Raw genomic sequence first — 21,066 nt, forward strand, 5'->3', positions numbered from 1 at the left:
GTGCAGCCAAGGATCTGTGTTGGACACAGAAGGAGGTAGGCAGGTTTGGTGCTGGGCTGAGCTGGAGGGAGCCGAGGAGCACACACATGACCCTCAGTGGGGGCCACAGAGCCTGAGGCAGGACAAGTGAATGGAGAAATGGACCTACCAGTACGTTTCCTGAAATAAAGTCCTGAGGAGGGAAGTCTTGGGCAGTTACTGCTCACACATTTTTCTTTACCCTGTATCTCCAACAACTCCCTGGTAATTATCCAACAGTTTAGAGGGGTTTCTGTTGTTGCTTTTAAAAATACTTGATTATTATTTTTTCTTGATTTCAGAGAGGAAGGGAAAGAAAAACACGGTTCAGATGCTCCCCTACTACCCTCACATGTGCCCTGAGCTGTAAATCCAACCATGGACCGCCTGGTACATGAGACGAGGTCTAACCATCTTGGCCACACTGGCCATGCTTGGAGGTTTTTTAATTAAAAAAAAAAAAAAACACCACCAAAAACCTGTGAATTGTACACTAGCTTTTAAGGGTGAAGAACCTGCTACATCAGGACAGTGCCCGCATTTGTGCACGATCTTAAAAGCTTGGGCGCGCGAGTAGACTCAGGGACCCAAATATTCTGACAACCCCAAGACCTGTTGAGAGGGGTGGAAGTGAATGATCCTCTATGGATAGGAGGTCAAATATGTTATAAATAACTGGTGAGCCAGGGGACAGGGCACCAGCATAGCCCATACCCCTGGGAGAGGGGGTGTCTTCCAGTTCTCAGGGTCTGAGTGTGTTGGGGAAACAAGGGAGAGAGGACCTCTCACCCAGGTTGGACCACACTGCTGCCTGAGGAAGTATTGGCTTCCCCAGGGTTCCAGCTTCAGCCCTGCATTTCTTGCCAAGGCCCTTGCTATTAGCACATAAATACTTGACTATTTACACTTTAACTCCTTACCTCAAGGCTAGAGTTAGCTTTGAATTGATACTTTAAAAATATTTATTAACAATGTTAATGAGCCTGAGGATGGAGTCCCTCTTGTGAAGTACTTTCCCCTCCAGTCTCAGCTGCAGAGTCCCAGGCATCAATCCTCACTGAGGAAGGGGAGGATTTCCTCTGCTCCCTGGGGTAAGAAGAAGAAGGTCAAGGCTTTGACTCTGGAAAGGAACAATTAAACCATTCATTATTTCCTCATTTTAGATGAGAATTCTAAGTGTTCCCCATCATTTACATGTTTAGGAAAAGTACCTCCTCAGCAGTAGGCTCCCCCTTCTTGTTTCTGGCCACCATACATATCCTTCAGCCACAGAGGCCGCCTTCCCCAGAAACCTAGATCCTGGAAAACAGGGAAATGTGAACTCCGCGTGTCCCCTGCTTTTCCCGCCACAGTGCTTTGTCCTCCTCAAATTTACCTCAATGTCGTGGTCAGATGAAGATTTCTTGTTATGAAATTGTGAGTAAAAGCCACTTGGAGGAAAATACATAGCAACAGTTAGTGATTCATGCCATTCTCCATGTCTCTCACACATATAGTTCTGGCCTTATTCAGACTATTTGGGAACCTGGGTCCATATTCCCGAGCAAAATCACGACAGACCTGGGACCTTGAAAATGATTCCCTGCATGCCGGGCTTCCAGTTCTCTGTGACTGTTTAAAATGGCCCTGCGATGTCTCTGGGAGACCTATGATGTGGCTTGGCATGGGGTATAGGCAGGATTTTCAGTGTTGCTTACTGCATTTTTAAGCATGTGCAGTGTGGACAAAAGGGGCCACATGCTAACCTGACAAGCTCAGGGGAGGCCTGCATGGCAGTCTTGCAGACTCAGAGACCTAAAGTAACCACAAAAGATGCTCTGAAAATTAAATCTTGAACTACAAATAGGTTATAGTAGGTAGTCATGTCCTAGGCTAGTATCTTCCCTGGCAAAGTTATACTTAGATCTTTACTGAGCCCATTTGTCTTTTTGCCTCTAAAAAGTCTGGGTAACTTGTAACTTCCACTTTTTGCCTCCCAGACCCACAGGGCACAACAAAGGGCACCAGAACATTCCCCCATTGTTATGTTATCAAGTTAATCGTCAACTGTTAATTATATTAAACAATCCTGTATCCACCCAAGAAAAAGAAGCACATGTCCATCATCTCACTTTTCACCCTATCCCAGGGGTTTCCCCCTTGCTTTATCCCACCTCCTTAATCTACCACCAATGGATTTCATGTAACCCACCTACATCCCTTTCCTTTGATTGCAATGTGTAAATACAGATGTAACCTGCCATTCTTTGGAGCATTAACTCAATTCGTTGAGGTTCTGCTTCCCAGCATATGTCGACAGTTTGGCTCAAGTAAGCTCACAAAATTCTTTACAATGGTTTTTTAGGTTAACAGCAGCAAAAATTCAGCATTCTTTTGGAGTCACCAACCTGCACCCAACCCTGCATCCAGCCCCTCTCTTTGGCCTGAGCACACCTACCAACCCCACCATTGTAATGACAGAATGGCACAGATGGCTTCTATAAAGTGACATCCTTCAGATGCTTGGTGCTTTTTCGGATATGCATACCCTGATGACCTGTGTAGTTTCACGAATGTCCTCCAAGTGAACCCAAAGGTTTAAGTCTCTTGACTTTCATGATTTTGTGGGGTTTTCTGACTCAAGTGAATATTGAATCTTTTTCAGGGGTCACCTCTGGTGGCTTACAGGAAGAGGAATTTCCTCTACTTCTAAAATTCTACTTTAAAAATCACCAGACTCATATTTACCTGGAGCGTCCTCTTTTATGTACCTTCCTCTGCCAAATCTATTTTGGAAGAAAACAACATCATGATTATTCATCACAATGACCACTCTCTCCAAAGCTTTATTCCTTCTCTTTTAAGTGAGATGGTAACTTTTTGAGGACAGAAACTCTGCCTAGTCCTTTGACTCTTCCATAGTCCCAACTTAGGACCTTGCATGCAGCCGGCAATGCATTTTATTGGCTGTTTCAGATAACATTCAGCAGATAATTCCCAATAAAAACTCTTAGAAGTAGAAAAGAAAATGAAAGTATCTACCAGAAACCTACACAGCACCTTTGTGTTAGGTCAAGAACAAGAGTAGGTTGCCCTTTATCACTGTTACTATTCATCATTGTCGAGGAGGTCCTAATCAATTTAATAAGAAAGATGAAGTACTGGAAAGAAAGAGACAAAACATATTTGCACATGAGATGATGCACAACCTAAAAAGCCCAAGAGCATAGATTAAAACTTTATTGGCAGTAATATGACAATTCAGTAAGATGGCTAAATCAAGACATGCAAATCTCAATAGCTTTCCTACATACCACAAAAAAAGTAATTAAAAAATGAGAGAGCCTATTTGCAATATCAATAAAATGTATAAAGGAATAAACTTGACAAAAAATGTGTAAGATCCATTAAAACTCTTCTGAAGGACTTTAGAAAGAATACACAAAGTGAGGTACCATGTTCCTAGAAGGTAGTAAAGATGCCAATTCTCCTTAAATTAATCTACAAATGCAATGTAGTCCTATTCAAATTCCAAGGTAATTTTTAAACAAAAACTGACCAACTGACATTTGGTAGAGAAAATATGGAATGAAATGTATGAAAAAGATACAAAAGGAGGAGTTTAGCTTCCAAAAAGTTGTTTAAAAAGGAACTGAAATTATATAGTGACACTAGCCCTAGCCAGTTTGGCTCAGTGGATAGAGCATTGGCCTGCAGACTGAAGGGTTCTGGGTTCCATTCTAGTCAAGGGCACATACCCGGTTGGGAGGCTCGATCCCTAGTAGGGGGCGTGCAAGAGGCAGCTGATCAGTGATTCCCTCATCATTGATGTTTCTCTTTCTCTCCCGCTCCCCTCCTCTCTGAAATCAATTAAATATATATATATATAGTGATACTCCTACTGGTACAAAAAAAGATAACTGGGTCAACAGAATAGAGTCCACACAAAGACAGGTTTCAGATCAGTGAAGAAAGAATGAGATATTCAATAAAACATTTTAAAACAATTGGATCTTCATATAGGAGAAAAACAGACAACCACAGGAAAAACAAATCCATTGATTTTTTTTTTCAATTTGAAAAAAAAAAGTTATAAAAAGGACTAGAAGAAAATATCAGACTACCTTCATACTGTAAGCTGACAAAGGCCTCGCTAACAACATCCACAGCCTATAAGCCATGAGAAGACCAACAGATAGGGTGACAGACTGTCTACATACATCCTACTCTTCACAGCCTTGCCCTCTTCCACCCTGGATTGTCTTCTTCCTGTTGATTTATGGAACTCTTTTTATATTAAACTACACAACCGGTGCATAAAATTTGTGCTCGGGTGAGGGGTTCCCTCAGCCCAGCCTGCACCCTCTCCAATCCAGGACCCTTAGGGGGATGTCTGACTGCCAGTTTAGGCCCAGGCAGACATCCCTCTCACAATCCTGGACCACTGGCTCCTAACTGCTCACATGCCTGCCTGATCGCACCTAACTGCCCCCCATACTGGCCTGGTCACCCCCAACTGCCCTCTCTGCAGGCATAGTTGTCCCCAACTGCCCCCACCTCCTGGCCTGGTCACCCCCAACTGCTCCCTGCTGGCCTGGTCGCCCCTTACTGCACCCCCTGCTGGTGTGTTCGAACCCAACTGCCCCCCACCCCTCCCCCCCGGCAACCTGGTCACTTCACACTGCCCCTCTCTGCTGGCCTGATCGCCCCCAACTGTCCCCCCTTGTGGGCCTGGTAGATGAACACAGCCTGCTGTTCAGTCATTTGGTCGCCCCTCACTAATCCCCCTGCTGGCCTGGTCACCTCACACACCCTGCTGCTGGGTCATTTAGTGGCCCCTCACTGACCCCCCTGCCAGCCTGGTCGCCCTACACAGCCTGGTAGTTCATCCATTCGGTTGTTTCGGATGGGATGGTCGCTTATATTTCTACACTTGATCTTAGCCAAAAGGCCGAGAAGCGATGCTTATATTTCAAATATTCCCCAGTGTTCTTTTTTGTTGTTAATCCTCACCTAAGCATTTTTTTTTTTTTCAGAGAGAGTGGAAGGGAGGGAGCAGGAGGGAAGAAAGAGAGAGAGAGAGAAATAGGAATGTGAGAGAGACACATCAACTGGTTGGCTCCTGCATGGCAGCCGCCCTGCAACCCAGGTACGTGCCCTTGACATGGAATCAAACCTGTGACCTTTTGGTTCTCAGACTGATGCTCTAACTACTGAGCAACAGCAGCCACGGTCCAAGTGTTTTTGTCTTAAAGGAGATAGAATAGTGGAGTAAGAAGCACAGACTTCGCAGTCAGGAAAAACAGGGTCCTGCTTTTGACTTTGCCACTGGGAACTTAAGTCGATCTCCTTCATCTATGGAAGAAGGTAGTACTATCTTCCTCACAGGATTGTGGGGATTGAATCACTCAATATGTATATGGAAAATTCTTCACCCTGTGCTTGGCATCAACCAGTGCTAAGTTTGCTAATGATGTCACAGACAAGGTGGTCAAATCTATCAAAGATTCTGCCTCTGGTATCAGGCTCAAAAAGCTATTTCCCACCACCAGATTATAAATATATTGCTTCTATTTTCTTCCAGTACTTATACAGGTTCTATTTTTTTACATTTACATAAATATGTTTGCTTAAGATGAGAAGTATCGATCTGCTATTATTTGCTCACTCAAATAGGTAGCTGTTCTATTCTCATTTTTTCATTTCCTTCCACAGATTAGAATGTTAAAATGTGACATTTCAAAAGACTTAGGAACACACAGATCTGAAGTCACTTGGTCTTTACACATCTCTGCTCTGCTCCATGATGTGTTCACCTAGGTATTTATCTCTTGGGGACGCACATTTAAAAAAATTGTTTACCATATTTTTAAGTTCTCACAGGTGGGGAATACCTTTCTATTGCCTCAAAAAAAAAAAAAAAAAAAATGGTGACACAGTTCACAAAAGAACTAGGAACAGCATGGCTGGAAGACTCCGGGAAAGCTTCATGAAGAAAGACGAACTTGAGCTGGCTTTTGAGATACTCACAGGACTTCCCCAAGGAGAGCAAAATAAGGGAATTTTAGACGGACAAAGGCATAAAAAAAAAGTGGGAATGAGCTTGGTGTGCTAGGTTATGGTGAGGGGTGGCTTTGGCTGGAATGGAGGGCTGCCATGACAGTTGAAACAGTAAATAAAATATATTAGGGTGGATTAGTGGGGTAGAGTCCAGATGGTCAGCTTATTAAATCACTCTTTTAATGTCAGTAGCCTGCCTGTAGGGAAAGTACACCATATGTAATTGAACAAAAGGGACACAGACAAGCTCTAGGAACAGGTGACTCTAACATGAGATGCTTTAGAGGAGCCTGATGCAGGATTTAGGCTGCAGTGTTTTAACTGAACCTCCTTACACCATGCCTTACACCCTGGAGAAGAAAGCTGCTAAGTAAACCTTATGAATTGACAAGATCACACTTTTATCCTTTTGCCATGTCCTATCTGCTAAGGTGACATAGCTCCATGAGGGTGGAGATTCTACATCTCTTCGCATTTCAGCCAACAAGGAAAGAAATCCATGCTAGAAAGAGAGTAATGAGTGCATCACTCGACATCGTTCATTCTGAGTTGAAGAGATTTTGCTATCATGTCAATTCTGGCCTATCAGACTTAAGTTTCAAAAGAGTCTAGTAACTTATCTTGATTTCAATTCCAGAGAGATCTCTGGGAATCAGATTCATTTTAAAATCCACAGAATATAAATGTGTAATAAAAGAACAAATCATATCTCAGTGCTCGTGAATAAAGAGGAGCATCTAGTAGGAGTAGGTGGGACAGTGGCTTTGATTTTCAGGTTGTGGGTTCTGAACCTTCTCTAAAGATGGAATATACAGTGGAAATCTGAATTAACTGTTGTCTTACCACAATGAGACAGAAAACTACAAAAAAAAAAAGCTACTACTGCAATCACAGGTGATGCTATGATGACTTTGTTGTAGTTCGCATATCCTGCCACTTCTTTTGTGAACTGAAAAAAAAAAAAGAACATTAAAAAAAACACAAAACCAAAGAGATGGATGGGATAAAAATAACTATTATCTAGCCTATTCTAGAGAATAGCTAACTATTCGTAACTATTATTCTAAAATCCCACTCTTCCAGATGAATAGCTAGCGTATAGGTCTTCATGAACATACCAAATCTCATGTGTTATGTAATCTGAGAATCAGCATTGTCTTGTACAATTTACTTATTTTGGGTGTTAGGTCCTCTTCTCCTCTACCCTAGAACATGGCATAATTCCCAAATGAGCAAAATGGGAGATCACTATTTTAGCCAAAGTCACATGGTCAAGACAAAATTCAGATGAGGTGCCCCTGGTCTTCTTGCCTGAGTACTTTCATGGCATGTCCTAAACGACCAAAAGTCAGGACCAGTGTTCAGGACCTGTCCTCACCTCATTTGATTCCTTCTCTGCCTGCTCCCCGCGGGCTTGCATCCTCTCATTTTTCCATCGTTCCGCATCCCACTCTGCGTTGGATATCTTTACTTCCTGCTGCTCAGTGAGCAGTCTCATCAGAAGGCCTATTCCAGAAAATAGAGTTTCCTTGGTTAATTTTTGAAACTTGAATGGTTAAGTTCAGGTTTGAGAGAAGGATTCCCTCTATTGTTTTTCAAATGATTCAGGGGCTTATCTGCATCATGTACATTTGAAAGAGGGAGTTTAATGAATGGTAATAAAGTTGATTCTATATCTTCTAGATTTCCGTCTGAGAAATAAGGCAACAGGAAATTTAGTGCACTAATAACATCACTTTTATCATTAAAGTCTGGCTGCTCACTCATAGGGGATGAGGAAGTGTCGCTATTTTTGTTTGAGGATGCCCTCTCTGGCTCAACTGTCAGCTCAGTGCTTGTGTTCTGCCAGCCTGGTAATACTTTCATGAGCGGTCCTTGTACTAGGAGTTCTTCATCTGTCAAAAAAGAAGAAATCACATTTGATATTGAAAGACTCATAGGACCGCTATTTGTCAGTCCACAGCCATACATCCCAGTCAAATATAGAGGGAATCAGCAAATATTTGAGTGCTATTAAGAGAGGAGAAAAATAAACCCCAACTTAAATCTATGATTGTTGATGCAACAAAAGGAGAAAATGTATCTTTTTTAAAAGTGGTTATTTACTTAAAACATTCCAGCCCTAGCTGGTTTGGCTCAGTGGATAGAGCATCAGCCTGTGGACTGAAGGGTCCCCGATTTGATTCCAGTCAATGCACATGCCCGGGTTGCAGGCTTGATCCCCAGTAGGGCAGCCAATCAATGATTCTCTCATCATTGAAGTTTCTATCTGTCTCTACCTCCCCCTTGCTCACTGAAACCAATAAAAATAAATTAAAAAAACACATTCCATAGCATGACATATGGTCACCATATTTAGGATTATTCCATTGGTCCCCAGGACCAATTGCCGGTTACTGGAGGAAAGCCAAGGCTCGAAGCCCCACTCAGTTAGACTCTCTGCAGATCTCCTGTGACTCCTCACATTCAAGCACCCCCTCCTGTCCTGCCTCAGATGCAGAGGGAGCCTGAGGCTTCCTCTCTCCACTCTCCAGGGTGCTTGTGTTCTGGCTACCGTCACAGGTGACCCTGATTAACACCCGCTGCTAACAGGTCCTCATCTGGACACACCCTTCTCCACTAGCCCACTGGCTCCTTACTTGGTCCCTGCTTCCACATAAGCCAGCCCCATAACGGAAGGCTCTATACAGAAAAACAGCATGTCTAGCTGCGCTCTGTGCTGAAGATTTAGGCAGGCATCTGGGATGTACCTTAAGAGAATTGCCAGGTTGTATATCACTGTGGAATGTTCAATAAACTACGGAATAATACTTGGGGGTCTAAAATACAGAAGGGAAAAAATAACTTCTGTCAGATGCCTACTTTGCTACCATTTCATGTATTTTCATGTCATTCATGTCATTCATGTCATTTCTTATATTTTCAGCTTTACTTGGGGAACCATCCAAAGCTTCTGATTGCGTGACGCTCAAGTGTACCATTGTCAGCTGGTACACAAGAACTTCCGGAAGAAGTGAAAGTATTGCTGGTGGTGATAAGGGTCAGAGAAGGAGGGAACGTCCTGGGAAAGTGCACGGGCTTGCGGAGAGCCCAAAACTAGGAGCTGGAGGCCTGGGCACCAGGTGACAGCTCTCAGCCCTTTCTTTCTTGTTTTACTCACCTGGAAAAGGAGAGTGAGGTGCCTGTCCTGCCCACTGTTGGGGCAGAAGGGAGCAATATAATTAGTCAAAACATTGTTTGGAAAAATAAGCAGCACTGAGTTTATAGAAGTAGCACAGATCACTGATGGAAACCCGTACTTAAGCTATCTGGGCATGAAAGCACATTTTGGAAGTGATCAAGTAGCTGCCAATAAAAACACACGAGTGTTCGGAGGATAGAAAGCCTTGTGCTTCAGAGCCAGTTCAGAGTTGGACAGTCTCAGAATCAAGAGCCCTCCATGCCCTACAAGGGCTGGGTAGCAGCTTCTGGTGATGGATCCAAAAACTCTCAGGTTCCAAATAAAACTTACGTAAAACAGCATCATTTGTACTATTTTCATAAAATTGCAAAGACAAACAAAATAAAAATGTATCTATATGTGGCTACACTGCAAAGGGCAATGAAACCCAACGCATACAAACCGTTTACCAGCTGTGACACACTAATGAACCAGTTCTCATTTGGAGGTGAAGCACCAGCAGAGAGCACAGCACACACTGTGAGGCCATTACTGTTAATACCCTCCCCTTCATCTGACTTTTAGCAAGGACTAGGGCTTAAAAGTTTAAAGAGTTGAACTCTGTGTAAATGAATAAAAATAATACAGTTACTTTATTTGCTTAAAAACGTATCGTCATGGATTTCAAATAAAAAACGAAAACATAAAATAAAAATTAAAAGTTTATCATTGGGCAATTCAGACTCACCACAAGGTGCGTTGGTCAGACATTCGGTATCACAATGCCGTTTCACTGTCTTGGCGACAGCCTCAATATAATTTTTAAATTGGCAGAGGCAGCAGGCCAAATGGTTAGGTAAGATACTATAAAAGGAAATACACAGAATCATATTAGTCACAAAGGAGTTACTTGTGAAGCATAGTAACCTCCATTTTGTATAAAAAAAACTGCTGTTTGAATTCTCTGCTATTGTTAGATAGTCTCTAGTCCTGTAAACTCTGTCATTATAAACTTTGTCACTTTAAGATGGTCTGTTATTCTGTAAAATGACTTTGTTTTTAGTTCAAATAATAGAAAAAGGTAAACTTAACTGTCTGACCTTGCAAGATAGCCATCCAATGTCATAGACTAATACTGATAATAATTATGCCAAGTACAAACTCATTATGTATTCAAGGTTACAACTGTTGGTAACAATAACTCTCATAGAGCCCTTTGTAATATCTGCAAGCAAAGAGGCTCCAAGAGTATAAATTCAGAAAAACTTCCTGTATGAGTTACTGAGAAATTTGGAAAAAGACACCTCGCTCTGGGCCGCTAGCAATAAATGACTACTAATTAATTGGCTCATTAAGGCGTCTTGTATCTCATTCGATGATTTATGATACAACACTTGGAAATAGTTTTTTAAAAACTTAAACATACATCTACTGTATGACACAGCCATTCCACCTTTAGGTATTTATCAAGAGAAATAGAAGCATATTTCCATAAACAGACTTGTACATAAATATTCATAATAGCTTTATTTGTAATAGTCAAAAATTGGAACAACTCAAATAGCCATCAATGCTAAAAAACACTAATATATCTATATATAATGGAGTACTATTCAGCAATAAAAAGAAATGAATTATTGGTATGCAAAACAACATGTACTAATCCTATATAATAAAAAGGTAATATGCAAATTGACCATCACTCCAACACACAAGATGGCCACCCCCATGTGTTCAAAGTTGGCCGCCCCATGTGGACACAAGATGGCCGCTACAAGAGGGCCAGCAGGGGAGGGAAGTTGTGGGTGATCAGGCCAGAAGGGGAGGGCAGTTAGAGGAAACCAGGCTGGCAATGGAGGGAAGTTAGAGGCAACCAGGCTGGCAAGGGAGCGCAGTTAAGGGTGACTAGGCCAGCAGCGGAGGGCAGTTGGGGGTGACCAGGCACACAGGGGAGAACAGTTAGTGGCAACCAGGCTGGCAGGGGAGGGCAGTCAGAGATGACCAAGCCAGCAGGGGAGAGCAGTTAGTGGCAATCGGGCTGGCAGGAAAGCAGGTAGGCGTCAATCAGGCTGACAGGGGAGTGGTTAGGGGCAATCAGGCAAGCAGGCAAGCAAGCAGTTGGGAGCCAGCAATCCTGGATTGTGAGAGGGATGTCAGACTGCCTGTTTAGGCCTGATCCTGGTGGGTTGGGCCTAAACAGGCAGTCTGACATCCCTTGAGGTGTCCCAGATTGGAGGGGGTACAGGCTGGGATGAAGGACACAACCCTCGCCCATGCATGAATTTTGTGCACGGGGCCTCTAGTTTTATATAATAAAAGGCTAATGTGCAAATCAACCGAACAGCGGGACAGCCGGTTGCTATGATGCATACTGACCACCAGGGGGTAGACACTCAAAAAAGGAGCTGATGGTGGTCAGTGTGCTCCCACAGGGAGAGAGCCTCTCAGCCAGAAGCTGGGCTCACAACTGGCAAGTGCAGCAGTGGTGGTGGCAGCCTCTACTGCCTCCACAGCTGTGCCAAAGATGTCTGATTACTGGCATAGGCCCGCACCCTACAGGGAGCAGGCCTAAGCTGTCAGTTGGGCATCCCCCGAGAGCAGGACTAAGAGATTCCCCCTTCCAGTGCACGTATTTCATGCACCAGACCTCTATTCTTAAAATAATCATCTGAGTAAAGGAAGCCAGTTAGAAAAAAGTAGATAGTATATAATTTTATTTATATAAAATTCTAGAAAATGTCAACTAACTTATAGCAACACAAAGCAGATCAATGGTTGCAAGGAAATTAGGGAGGGCAAGGAGGAGTGGGAAGGAAGAATTATAAAAGGGACATGATAAAGCTTTTTGAGATTATAAACAATTTGATTTTCTTGATGGCTTTGTGGTGTGCAGGAGGCAACCAATCAACCAATTGATTTGTCTCTCTCACATTGATGTTTCTCTCTCTCTCTCTCTCTCTCTCTCTCTTCACTCCACTCTCTTCCTCCCTTCCACCCTCACTAAAAATAGGAAAAATATCTCCTGGTGACTATTAAAAACAAACACACACACTCTTAAAATTCAATAATTAGATAAATATCCAATTAAAATGTATTTGAACAATCCATTGAAAAATATATTTTCACACAGACATTCCACACCATGAGCTATTAGAGAAATGCAAGTTCAAACCACACTGCAATACTAATACATTCCTACTACAAAGGCTAATTTTAAAACAACAACAAACAGAAATATAAAGATCAGGGGAAAATATGGAGTAATTGCAACTCCCATCTACTGCTGGTGGGAAGGCAAGATGGTATAACCACTTTAAAAACAGTTTAGCAGGTTCTTTACTAGTTAGATATGCACTCTGTATATGATGCGGCAACCGCACCCTTAGGTATTTTACCCCAAAGCAAAGAAAACATATGTTCACACATAGACCTGCATGTGAGTATTTTTAGCATCTTTATTCATAATAGCCAAAAAAACTAGAAACAACTCAAATGTCCATTACCTGATTACTGCATGAACAAACTGGCATATACACACAATGGGAATACTATGCAGCAATAAAAAAGAAATGTACTACTGATAGATGCAACAACATAGATGGATCTCAAAAGGATTATGCTACATGAAAGAAGCCAAACACAGAAAGCTACACCCTACATCAAGCACGTCAAACTCGCGGCCCACGGCCACATGCCTCATTTATTTGCCTGTGTTAGCCTTTGAGTTTGACATACTTGCTCTCCATGATTTCATTTATAAGACACTCTGTAAAAGGCAGGACTATAACAACAAAAATCAGACTTGTGCTTGTCAGGGGCTGGAGGTAGGAGGAGGAACTGACTGCAAACAAACATGAGGGGCCTTTTGGGGATGAAAAAAGTGGTCTGCATCTCTAATGTGATGTACATTATATTAATGTAGATGTACATTTATCAAACTACACATTTATCAAAACTCACTAACTGCACACTTTAAAAGATTGACTTATATTAAATAAAAATTATACCTCAATAAACCTGATTTAAGAAAATAAGAAAACAAACCTAAAAGAACTAAGTGAAAATAAATATAAGAAAAATCAACTTACAGTTTTTCTAATTCAGGAGTCGTCATGAGAATGTTATCAAGTGTTGTAAATGTCACTTGTGTTATTCCCATGTCTCTGAAGGAGAAAGACCAAACATGCATGATATGAACCCAAAGAAAAAAATTCTATTTTTAAGAAAACACTTAACAACTTCTGTTTACTTAAATTCTGGCTTCTATGTCAAGCCAGCTCCATAATTCAAGGTGCTTTTCTTTCCTTTCCATAGATAATCATTTTAGAGAGCTCTTCTTGAAATAATTTAAATTTATTTGAATCATCAAATTAGTCACTTTGGTGAAAGGTACAATCTGTTATTTTGTTTTTGTGTTACCATCATCTTACTTTTCATTCTCTGTTGCAGCCACTATTTGATCACTCTTTAAAAAAGCACATAATGTACAACTTATTCCTTTTTTCCTTCTGAGATCCAAGGTATTTCTACATGCATCCACATGTTTCATGTCTGAGTGTGTTCTTCAACACTGCTCCCTTCCTCTGCTGGCTGCCTTGCCCTTGTACAGTCTTTCTTTATCACTTTTCTGTGTCAATAAATCATTTTCAATAACCCAGTGAAAAGTTAAATTATGAGTTTTTTGTTAAAATGCAAAATAGTTCATCTTTGACAAAAGTAAGAAAGAGCAGAAATCATCTCATGAGCCATGAAATTGTTGCAATACTTACAAATATTTCAATGCTGGCAAATTAAAAAGATATGGATCTTGAACAGTCATCAGGGGATTATGATGGAGAATTCTGAAAAATGCAATAGAATTAAAATTGTCTGCATTTTTAATAACTGCCATGAAAGTTTATATTCATTTTGTTGGTTCAAAACGTGAAGGTTGAAAAAAATCATTTTCTGTCTATTCCCAGAGATCACCCTTAGAGTCTGTAAAGCATTCTCTTTTGTTGATGTTAATCTCACCTGAGAATATTTTTTCCACTGCTTTTTTTAGAGAGAGTGAGAGAGAGAAAAGAAGAAAATCAATGTGAGAGAGACACATCTATTGGTTGCCTCCACCACATGACCCAACCAGGGCCAGGGATAGAACATTGACGTTTCTATCTCTCTCTCTCTCTCTCCCTTCCTCTCCAAAATCAATAAAAATGTGTTAAAGAAAGAAAACCGCAAACAGTAAGAATGTCTCCATGAATTACAAGTGTTTAAAAGAAGCTGTTAAATTCCTGAGATTCGGTTTCAAACACTAACTCTGTGGATGACTTTGAATCTTTAGCTTTGTCCTCTTCCCTCAACTTACCTATTCAGTTTACACATTTTTCAGGAAGGTCAGAAAAAGTCAGATAGCTGTCTGCCCCTCTGCCCAGCGGACATTTCCACTCAAGCAGAAGCCTTCCTGTTGCTTTATGCTCACCAATGAAAGATGCCCAAACTGAGCTCACCTCCTCAAACGGGCTCTCTTTCCCAACTGCTGTATGTCCACCTGTCATACCACCATCATTCTCCTCATCATCCAGGACAGAAATTTTCCAGGGTCATATTTGATCTTTCTCTTTCCTGTACATCCCACCCCTCACTCCAGTCAGTTACCAAACCTTGTCAGTTCTTCCTTTATAGCGTTGCTGGATTTTCTTTCTACTCCTGTCACAACCACTCTGATTCAGCGCCTTCTCACTTGACTCCTAGAGTATTCTATTTGGTCTCCCTGAGTCAAGACTTCCTCTCTAGATCGCTCTACCTATGGAATCTAAAGTAATACTCTTATTTTACTCATCTGTCTCTCTCAGTTGAAAACTTTCAGTGGGTCTCCTTATCTCAGTTTAACATCAAACCCCTAGATTCGATAGTCAAAGTTTTTCATAATCATATTTTTCACTGCTTCCTAAACTAATTCCTTATAACCAGTCAGTTCAATTAAGTCCTGATCATTCCTGTAGTCATGCCTTTGCCCTCACTTTTTTACCAAACCACAGCCACCCTCTAAGTCCCAGCTAAAGTTCTGGCTTATCCATGCAGCTTTCCCTGACTTCCATACCCCAATAACTACAGATTCTGCTGAATTAGAGCCCCTCTGGCCTGTATCTCTTTTAGTACTTAATTATATATCACCTCCCTTTTTTTAATGCATATTCCCTTTCTTCCCACCTCCATTGTCATGTTCCATAGACAATATCACACTTCTGTGCCTCCCACAGTACTAAGACCTGGGTTGGGCACAAAATGGGTGATTTATATAGAAAGCCAGGGGCCAAAGATAAGTTCTAGATAGAAATGAGGGATCCTACATAATAAAAATGTAATATGCAAATTAAATATCACTCTGCCACATGCACAAGTTTCGCCCACCAGCCAATCAGAGCGAGTATGCAAATAAACCCAACCAAGATGGCTACAGCCACAGAGAGCAGGAGGGAGGCTTGGGTTTCCCAGGCAATGGATAAAGCCAAGCTTTCCGCCTGCCCTTCCCAGCCTAAGCCTCTACTCAAGGCTACAAAGTTTCAATTATAGAAGGTAAAGAAACCCAAACAGAAATGGCGGCAGCCACGGAGCTAGAAAGAGCAGGAAGCTAGGGTTGCCCCCCGCTTTCCGCACACCCTGGCCGGCCCAGGCCTCTGTTTTAGGCTACAAAGTTTCCATTATAGAAGATATACACAAACCCCAAAAGAAACGGCTGCTGGCCACGGATCGAGCAGGAGGCTTCACTCCACTCCAGGCTACAATTTCAATTGTAGAAGGTAAATAAATTCCAGATACCAGGGACTCCGCTTGGGTCACCAGGGGGCGTGGCCGGCCTGCAAACCACCACAGGCACCTTGCTCAGGCCGCCCCATGCCCCAAGGGAACCCCCACCCTGATCTGAGACACCCTTCAGGGCAAACCAGCTGGCCCCCACTCCTACACCAGGCCTCTATCCTATCTAATAAAAGAGTAATATGCAGATTGACCATCCCTCCAACACACAAGATGGCTGCCCCCATGTGGACACAAGATGGCCACCACAAGATGGCCAGCAGAGGAGGGCAATTGGGAGGTACCACGCCTGCAAGGGAGGGCAGTTGAGAGGGACCAGGCCTGCAAGTGAGGGCAGTTGGAGGCGATCAAGCCTGCAGGGGAGGGCAGTTAGGGGTGACCAGGTCAGCAGAGGAGGAAAGTTGGGGGCAAAGAGGCTGGCAGGGGAACAGTTAGACATCAATCAGGCTGGCATTGGAGTGGTTAGGGGGTGATCAGGCTGGCAGGCAGAAGCGGTTAGCGGAAATCAGGAAGGCAGGCAGGTGAGCAGTTGGGAGCCAGCAGTCCTGGATTGTGAGAGGGATGTCCGACTGCCCGTTTAGGCCCGATCCCACTGGGGTCCCAGATTGGAGAGGGTGTAGGTTGGGCTGAGGGACACCCCCCCCCCGAATTTCGTGTACTGGGCCTCTAGCCAAATAATAATAGCCAACACATACATATGGTAAGAAGTTGTATAATACTACCCTATATCATAAAAGCATAACATGCCAATTGACTGAACAGTGGAACAACAGGTTGCTATGACACGCACTGACTACCAGAGGCAGATGCTCAATGCAGAAGCTGACCCTGGTGGTCAGTGCGCTCCCACAGGGTGAGCACTGCTCAGTCAGAAGCCAGGCTCACAGCTGTGGAGCACAGCAACGGTGGCGGGAGCCTCCCCAACCTCTGCTGCAGGCAGGTGGTAAGGAGCAAGGGATCCCAGACTGTGAGAGCTCCAGACTGCAAGAGGGATGTCCCCCGAGGGGTCTTGACTGTGAGAGGGCGCAGGTTGGGCTGAGGGGACCCCCGCCACCCCCACCCCCCCGTGCGCGAATCTTGTGCCCTGGGCCTCTAGTATGTACAGTATATAGTACTTATAAAACTCACTACAATCCTATGTAATGGTAACTACATAATGTTCATTTTACACATGAGGAAATTGAGTCTCAACACTAATAAATGGCATACTAGGTTCAAACCCAGTCACTCTGGCTGTAGAATCTCTACTCTTAACCACTTTGTTGCACCACAACCAATGAGTCTGGGAGAGGGTCATGTTTCTTAAAGAAAATGGAGCAAAAGTGGGAGGACAGTAGAGGTTAAGGAATGAAATGCTAGGGCTAAAAATATGGACAAATAATATGGGCAATTACAAGCAAAAGACTGGTTTAGGGGAAACAATAGTATTAAGAAGAATGAAGATAAGGAATAGTTGTCAAACAAAGATAAAAACAAAGTCATTCAACATGGTTAGGGGGAGATGAGGAAGGCCCAGGAAGACCTCAAGGAAAAGGCTGCCATGTCAGCCAAGATGCAGAAATAAATGAGGAGAGGCAATGCTTACAAGATGGTGAAGGTGCCATTGTAGGTGCTGGGCTCTGGTACTGGCACTCTGTGGACCCTCTGGTTTGAGCCAAAACCAATATAAGACAGTGTCCCATTATTGCAGGAACAGAGCTCACATATGTTCATGGTGGCATTCTGTTCAGTCATTGGAGGAACTGTCTCTGATGACTCTGGTTGCTGAGTTATTGTAACTTCCAGGTCAAACGATAGAACTGTGGCTGTGACTTCAGAAAAAGATGGCTGCTGAACCTGAACAAGTTCTGGATGTTGAAATGTCACTTCAGGGTGCTTTGGAGGAGCAATAATCTGCTGCAGGGCAGTAGCATCAGCCTCCAAAGTCGGTTCTGGAGTGATGGTGAGCTCCAGGTCAAATGGTGTGAAGGTTGGCTGATGAGCCTGAACAGTCTCTGGTGGTGGAAGTGTCACCTCAGGGTGCTTTGCAGGAGCTGCATTTGGCTGCAGGGCTGTAGCACCAGCCTCCAAAGTAGGTTCTGGAATGATGGGGACTTCCAGTTCCAACGGTGGAAAGGTTGGCTGCTGAGCCTGATTAGGCTCTGGAAGTGGAAATGTCACCCCAGGGTTTAGTGGAGGAGCTGCAGTCTGCTGCAGGGCTGTAGCAGCAGCCCCCAAAGTATGTTCAGGAGTGATGGTGAGTCCCAGGTCCACAGGTGGAATGGTTGGCCACTGAGCCTGAACAGGCTCTTGAAGTGGAAATGCCACCTCAGGGTGCTTTGGAGGAGCTGCAGTCTGCTTCCGGGCTGTAGCATCAGCCTCCGAAGTAGACAGAGCAGGGGACTCCTGCGGGAATGTAGCATGATGAGCTGAGACCTTGCTAGTAGCTGATGGTGCAATCTTCTTAGGGGGCTCAGAAGTTATCAAAACCCCCAGGTCCACATCTTTAACACCGATAGGCAAGAGTCGATGTTGAACTTCACCCCGATCTGGAAGTGAGTCTGTTGCCCTGTGATGTGAAGGCTGAACTTCAACATCCATAGAAGACTTTGGAGGTTGACGTCGACGCTTCCCATGGATTCTTGAAGTTTGTATATCGGCAACAGGCACGGGAGGTAGAGCTGAGCTCTTTGAAGATTGGTGGTCGAACAAAAATTTCATTGGCTCAGAGGACACTGTAGACTGAGTTGAGGCTTCTTGTTGGGGTGGAAGCTGAGCTAACGCCTCCTGAGGGTTCGGAGAAGGGGCCTCTGCAAGTACAGCTGAGGCATCATGGTTGAGAGAAGGAAGTTCAATAGTTCCAGGATTTTGCTGATCCCAAGACCAGGGCTTGGAGGGCCCCAGGCGGATGGAGGTCAGCAGGATCGAGTCCATGGCCAACTCCCGAATCGGAGCTGCCTGGACCTGCAGCCACAACAGCTGCCACAGGAACAGAAACCGTGGGGCCATGTGCAGCCCGGACATGACAGGCAGAGGTCCGGGGCACAGTGAGCCACCAAGGCGAATGGGGCAAGGAGAGTGACCCAGAATACTGGGGCACAATGAGCGATCCAAAATACTGGGGCACAATGAGAGACCCAGGACACTGGAGCACAACGAGCAATCCAAAATACTGGGGCACATACAAGCGACCCAGACAAGTGGGATGCAAGTACCATGCGCTGAGCAGGAGCCCAACAATTGGCAGCCATGTCACAATTGGCAGCCCTGTCATGCATGTGCCCCTTAGCAACCAAGCACCCCTCCCCCACCTCAGGTTCTAACCTTATTATTTTTGGGCCGAAATGACTATAGAAATGTGAGACTTTCCCCCAGAATCATCAGGGATCATGTGGTTCCTTTCACCTGCACAAAAGATAACTATCTTCCTCTGGGTCTCCCCTCACCACTCACAGTGAGGAATGATTTGACCTTCACACTTGGGTGGTCACAGAGCCCAGGCATGGTAGGATGTGGGGAGGGGGTGTAAAAGAAGGTGGGGAGCTGGGGCGTATTGCAGAGCTTTCCAAGAAAGCCACAGGGCCTGGCATCTCAGGAAATTCAGAAGAGCTAGTCCAGTCTGGCAATCTGAGCTCCTCTTCAAAGCTGAAATCTGAGAGAGTCTTCTCCCGAATGGCCATACTGCTTCCAGGAAGAGTAGCTGACCTACAAAATACACCAGTTAGAGTGGTGTGGTATGGGACACACTTTACAGTTCAAAAATGTTGCCATTTCTTTGAAATTCTCAATTTTTTTAAAATTCTCACCCAAAGATATGTTTATTGATTTTAAAGAGAGACAGGGGGTAGGGCTTAACACTCAGGATATCATCTAACCCTAAGTATTTGACAAAAGAAATAATACTATTGCATTGGTGGTTGGGTTTCAACATATGAGTTTGGGTGGGAGGGACATAAATATTGGACGGTAACATTTCAATTTTGGACTTCTATACACCCAAACTGTAAGAGAATACATTTATGCTGTTTAATCTAAGTTTGTGGTACTTTGTTACAGTAGACTGATGAAACTAACACAGACTCCAACTACCCTTCAGGAATGGTTTTGAACTTCAGTGATTAGTGGGTTAAGACATCTTCTCAGGTCTCTTCATTAAAATAAAGCTAACTGAAAATGGCACATACATATAACTTTCCTTAATCTTCAGAGAATGAAAGAATTACCTTTTTTAAAGTATATTTTTATTGGTTTCAGAGAGGAAGGAAGAGGGAGAGAGAGAAACATCAATGATGAGTGAGAATCATTGATTGCCTCTTGCACACAACCTACTGGGGATTGAGTCCACAACTTGGGCATGTGCCCTTGACCAGAATCCAACCTGGGACGCTTCATTCCTCAGACCATCGCTCTACCACTGGGCCAAACCAGTTAGGGCTAACTTGTTTATTGATTGGCATTTTTTAATGAATGGGAATACTTATGATAGCATGAAATGATTAGTTTACAGTGTATTTCACAGTAGGAGTAATGAATGACCTAATCTATTGAGCAGTTAGTTATCTCATTTGTCTTCCTCCAAACTGTTTGTAAGGCTTAGAACGCAAATGGCAGAGGTACCCAAGAAATCAATACAAACGTGGTTGTCCCTTGAAAGGTTCAGTAATTCAAAGGGCTATTTTTAATGTCACGTGAGGCTCATTATAATCACTTCCTTTAAGCCAAAAAAGAATCCATTTGCTAAAGAGCACCATTAATTAGCTTAATAAGGGTTAATGACATACAAGGCTGTAGGTGCCACTGACAAAGGATCACAACTGAATTTTTATAGAAATTAACATCTCCTTATATCTCAATAAATAGAATTATTAGGCAAGCATTTCATCTTTGACAAGGAGGAGGATGAAGAGATTTTTATTTTGTAACTAGTACACAAAAATTGTGCACAGAGGGGGGATTCCCTCCACCCAGCCTGCAGCCCCTCCAATGAGGTACCCCTTGGGGATTTCTGATTGCCGGTTTAGGCCCAATCCCTGTGGAATCAAGCCTAAACCAGCAGTCAGCATCCCTCTTGC

General features: G+C 43.4%; 1 protein-coding gene and 1 long non-coding RNA gene across 2 annotated transcripts; both read right to left on the reverse strand.

Moving 5' to 3' along the window:
* Positions 1-972: 972 nt before the first annotated feature.
* LOC129147326 (uncharacterized) lies at positions 973-7,557 on the reverse strand. Its single transcript, XR_008554695.1, has 6 exons — positions 7,436-7,557; positions 6,901-7,006; positions 2,746-2,783; positions 1,394-1,448; positions 1,230-1,317; positions 973-1,104 (listed from the first exon to the last, which is right to left on the reverse strand). It is a non-coding gene; the product is annotated as an uncharacterized LOC129147326 (long non-coding RNA).
* A 104-nt stretch (positions 7,558-7,661) lies between these two features.
* LOC129147390 (leucine-rich repeat-containing protein 37B-like) lies at positions 7,662-17,859 on the reverse strand. Its single transcript, XM_054709340.1, has 6 exons — positions 17,601-17,859; positions 13,987-14,058; positions 13,306-13,380; positions 9,966-10,081; positions 7,789-7,952; positions 7,662-7,673 (listed from the first exon to the last, which is right to left on the reverse strand). Exons 1-6 carry the CDS (start codon positions 17,747-17,749, stop codon positions 7,662-7,664), a joined length of 588 nt encoding a protein of 195 aa, XP_054565315.1. The 5' UTR covers positions 17,750-17,859.
* Between the last annotated feature and the right edge of the window lie 3,207 nt (positions 17,860-21,066).

Source organism: Eptesicus fuscus, chromosome 20, assembly GCF_027574615.1.
Source record: "Eptesicus fuscus isolate TK198812 chromosome 20, DD_ASM_mEF_20220401, whole genome shotgun sequence".
Classification (NCBI taxonomy): domain Eukaryota; kingdom Metazoa; phylum Chordata; class Mammalia; order Chiroptera; family Vespertilionidae; genus Eptesicus; species Eptesicus fuscus.